Source organism: Euphorbia lathyris, chromosome 10 (genome assembly GCF_963576675.1).
Source record: "Euphorbia lathyris chromosome 10, ddEupLath1.1, whole genome shotgun sequence".
Classification (NCBI taxonomy): domain Eukaryota; kingdom Viridiplantae; phylum Streptophyta; class Magnoliopsida; order Malpighiales; family Euphorbiaceae; genus Euphorbia; species Euphorbia lathyris.
Genome location: NC_088919.1, coordinates 62,027,686 through 62,031,694, shown reverse-complemented (window position 1 = coordinate 62,031,694; position 4,009 = coordinate 62,027,686). Strand labels below are relative to the sequence as shown.

At 35.6% G+C, this 4,009-nt stretch overlaps 1 protein-coding gene across 1 annotated transcript; it reads right to left on the bottom strand.

Moving 5' to 3' along the window:
- Positions 1–1,784: 1,784 nt before the first annotated feature.
- LOC136208400 (probable small nuclear ribonucleoprotein G) lies at positions 1,785–4,009 on the bottom strand. The gene is made up of 4 exons (XM_065999261.1): positions 3,873–4,009; positions 3,733–3,755; positions 2,068–2,189; positions 1,785–1,970 (listed from the first exon to the last, which is right to left on the bottom strand). The coding sequence occupies exons 1-4, from the start codon at positions 3,905–3,907 to the stop codon at positions 1,908–1,910; spliced, it is 243 nt and encodes an 80-aa protein (XP_065855333.1). The 5' UTR covers positions 3,908–4,009; the 3' UTR covers positions 1,785–1,907.

The window sequence follows — 4,009 nt, the reverse complement described above, 5'->3', positions numbered from 1 at the left end:
AAGCTCGATTCATAAACAAGCCAAGTTTGGATATAAAAAAAATCGACTCAAAAACCCACGAGCAGGCTCAATTATAGATTTGTAACAAATTCAGTTACAATGTTTACGAACCATATAGTTTTATAGAAATTAAAACCACATAGTTTTTCACATTCGCAAGTAACTCATTTATTTATTCACGGTTTTTGCTTGTGAACTTGCTTATAGACATAATTAATGAATTGTTCATGAATAAAATTAATGAGCTACTTGATATCAAAGCTCGTCAATAAATAAATGAGATGTTCGCTATTAGCTCATGATCAGATAATTTTCTTTTCTTAATGATTCAAACTCGAACATAAAGTTGAGTTCAAACCTCAAACTCATCCATTTTCTATCAAGTCGGATATGAATAGACCAAAGCTCAGCTCGACTCAATTTGGTTACAATACCAAAGTTTTCAAGAGTTGATTAAAAAGTACCGAGGTCAAACTCATCAAATCTCTACTAAACCAAATATGTACAAACCAAACCCAACTCGATTCGGTTTGATTACAGCGCTAATACCAAAATTGTCAAGAGAAATCATTTATTTGAATTAAATCTAATTAGAGTAGCTGATAATTTATATTTCATTAATAGAAATTTTAAAACTTATCAAGTTAACAATATTTTTGACACATTAACTAGCATACAATCAGTTTGAATATAATTTTCTTTTTTCCTAAAATTTAGATGGATAAGGTGCAAAAATACCCCCTAACATCTAAAATGGTGTAATTTCATCCCTAACATGAACAACTAATTGACAAGTTTGATTAATTTTAGACATCAATTATAAAATACAGATATTTGATTTCTTATCATGCACAAATTGCATATCCGTTCGTTCTAAAAAGACATTTCATACTTTTTTGTGATTTAATAATATGAAGGTTAATATTTTTAAATTCGGCAAAAATATTTGAATATTTTTTCTCCAACTCGTATAAAATACAATATATTTTTTATTTTTATTTTCACATCTAATGTGATCTGTTACTAATTAGTTATAAAATAAAGCATATGTGAAATGTAAATGACAATATTCATGACTATGAAAACAATTTAATGAATTATTTTTCAAACTAACTCAATTTGTCAACGTTGGGGGTAAAATTGCTCTTGACCGCCAACCTTAGAGGTAAAGTTACACAATTTTAAACGTTAGAGTAAATTTGCTCCTAATCCTAAATATTAGGGATATTTTTATACCTTATCCCAAAAGTAAACTTATTTGGGTGACATTTTAATTTCAGGACTAGTGCAGTTTCAAGCTTAAAAGATGGAGAAGCATGCAACTTTGGGGCAAATTAATAGCACTTAATTCCCCAAAGCATATATCTTTGCAACTCCTACCCATGGATTTCCGGTCACTAGTCGATTAGAAATCTCCTGTTCGATTCCCACTAGACATACCCGCAAAGAGCGAATAGGAAACTTAACTGCAACTAAACTCAATCAAGATTATCTCAACGAAGATACACCGTACCTAAAGATCTTTGCAATTTCTACAGGCTACAACCAGAAGCAATGGAAGCTTCACTGTAAATGTAATCTAGAGAAGAAACACTAACCACAAAAAGGGCGGCCCGGTGCACTATGCGTCCCCGCTAAGCGAGGGTCCGGGGAGGGGTCCCACCACAAGGGTGTATTGGGGGCAAGCCTTCCCCTCCCAAATTTTTTGGCAAGAGGCCGCTCCTAAGACTCGAAGCGGTGACCTCTCGGTCACACGACAACAACGTTTACCGTTGCGCCAAGGCTCGCCCTCAAGAAACACTAATCATAAGGCAATTATATTCTCATAAACAATAACTGTAGTAAATATAAACCAAAACACAGAAGCATTAAAGCTACAGAAGTCAAGTACTAATACAGAACCATAATCACTGACTTCTGGCCACAGGTTCTAGTGCTTCAACAGTGACAACACTATTTCCTCTAATAACCTGCAGCACAAAATGATACAACGTATAAAAAAATAACTCGGCCAATGACATAGAATTGCGAAAAATTTGAATAGAAAACGAAACAAATGTGACTTACCACCATGCCTATGTCTGATTTGTCATCGCCATTCACTTCCACAGTATTGTCTACCACCAAATTCATGAATTGGTCGAACCCACGAAGTGTTCCGACCACCATTCTATTTGCATTCAGCTTGACTGTATTAAACATGAACATATCAGCGGGTTAAGAGAATAAATACAAATTAAATAAGGAAGCTGCAAATCCAAACACAACAACCCAATGAACCAAATGAAAACACAGAATAGAGGGTCAATAAGGTTCTTGAACTTGGTTCCAAGGATCAGTTTACCCTGAAATAAACTTTGATCATCAATTTTGTCCTTCAATGTGCCTTTTTATTTTGTCAAATTAGTCCAATAGTGAGATGTGTTAGGAAATGATTCGTAGTTTTCTGCACGTGTTAAATCTGAAGCTGATATGTGTCATTTTAGACTAAAAAAAAAAAAAAAAAAGGGCGGCCCGGTCGCATTACGCGTCCCCGCTGAGCGAGGGTCCGGGGAGGGGTCCCACCACAAGGGTGTCATTTTAGACTAATTTGACGAAAAATACCAACTTGAAAAACCAAAACCCCCAAGTTCATTTCAGCAAAATCTGACTCTAGGAGCAAAGTTGAAGTGCCAAATGGACTGTTGATTACAGACACATGAAAAATTACTTTTGTTTTCAATTAACTATCATACAGAGTCTTAATAACCATTAAACATAATGACACATTTGTTTTCGATTGTGGGAGATAATAATAAAAGTGATTCTTGGGCCTTACCTAGCTTATCACTTTAAGCTTTTAAGTCAATCGGTTCTTTATGTTGCTCGGATACAGACACAGACACGGAATCAGACATTGGAAACGTTATTTCTAAAACATAACATTCATAAAATAGACTTCAAACAAAAACATACACGGACATGAAACAGACACGGACACGCAGAAACACTTCTAAAGAGGAGCGGCCCTGCAACATATGTTCCTTGACTCAACACCATAGCCTCTTAGACCAAGAGGTATAAGGTTCAAATTCCGGTAACTCTATAGTTAATGAAAGTACGCGGTTGGATGAAGATGTGGCCACATTTAGTTCACTGATATGCTGCCCCTGCTCTCCGAGTCGCCCTCGAAGCTTTACTCATGATGCACCTCTTGTAACTACTAAACTGAAGGCTGACCAGAAAGATTAAAATACAGTAAGTTCAGCCGACTTTGGAGTTTAACACATGGTAAGATCAGCCTGTGTACAACAGGCTTCAAGTTCATGCCGGGAGTGCCAGGGATAATAATAAAAGTTATTCTTAGGCCTTACCTATCACCTTAAGTTAACTTTTAGCTCAATTGGTTCCAAAACGTACTCGAACGAAATTTAAGGAGCCAACTATTCGTGACCAGTCTGCCGCACTAGCGTCTCTTCAATTTGAAACCCCTAGTATCCTAATGTGCTTTAAAAAAGTATAGCAGAATTCTAAAACACGAAACAAGATTGAATTGATGTGAAAAATAACCATGTAGTTTACTCATCTTCTTTCTCATACAAAATATCATCTGATAATCCAAAACCCATAAAAGAGAAAAAAAAATTGAAAAACCCTAACGCAGCATTGTTTTCCTAATTTCAACCATTCAAAGCGGAACTGTCTGTACTTCAACGAAAATTAACAAAAAAAATGATACGAAAGACAACTTACTTTGGAGCTTCTTGTCCATGTATCTGCAATCCCAAATTCAAAAACAGTAAAACAATTAACGATGCTGGGGAGGAAATTACAACGAATAATGCGATTAATTAGAAAAACAATTGCATTAAGTTAGAGAAAAAGGAACATACTTCTTCAAATCTGGTGGCTGGCCTGATCTACTCATGTCGAATTGCTCTTTCCTCGAGACTGAAAAACAAACACAACACACAGAAAGAGGAGAAGGGTTTTCCCGAAAGACCTTGGGTTTTAAAATTTAAACCCCAGC

Coding starts and splice junctions, on each gene's coding strand:
- LOC136208400 (XM_065999261.1), bottom strand. CDS start 3,907: ATGAGTAGATCAGGCCAGCCACCAGATTTGAAGAA. Junction 2,190..3,732: donor CATGGACAAGAAGCTCCAAA/GTAAGTTGTCTT, acceptor TGTTTAATACAG/TCAAGCTGAATGCAAATAGA. Junction 1,971..2,067: donor AATCAGACATAGGCATGGTG/GTAAGTCACATT, acceptor TTTGTGCTGCAG/GTTATTAGAGGAAATAGTGT.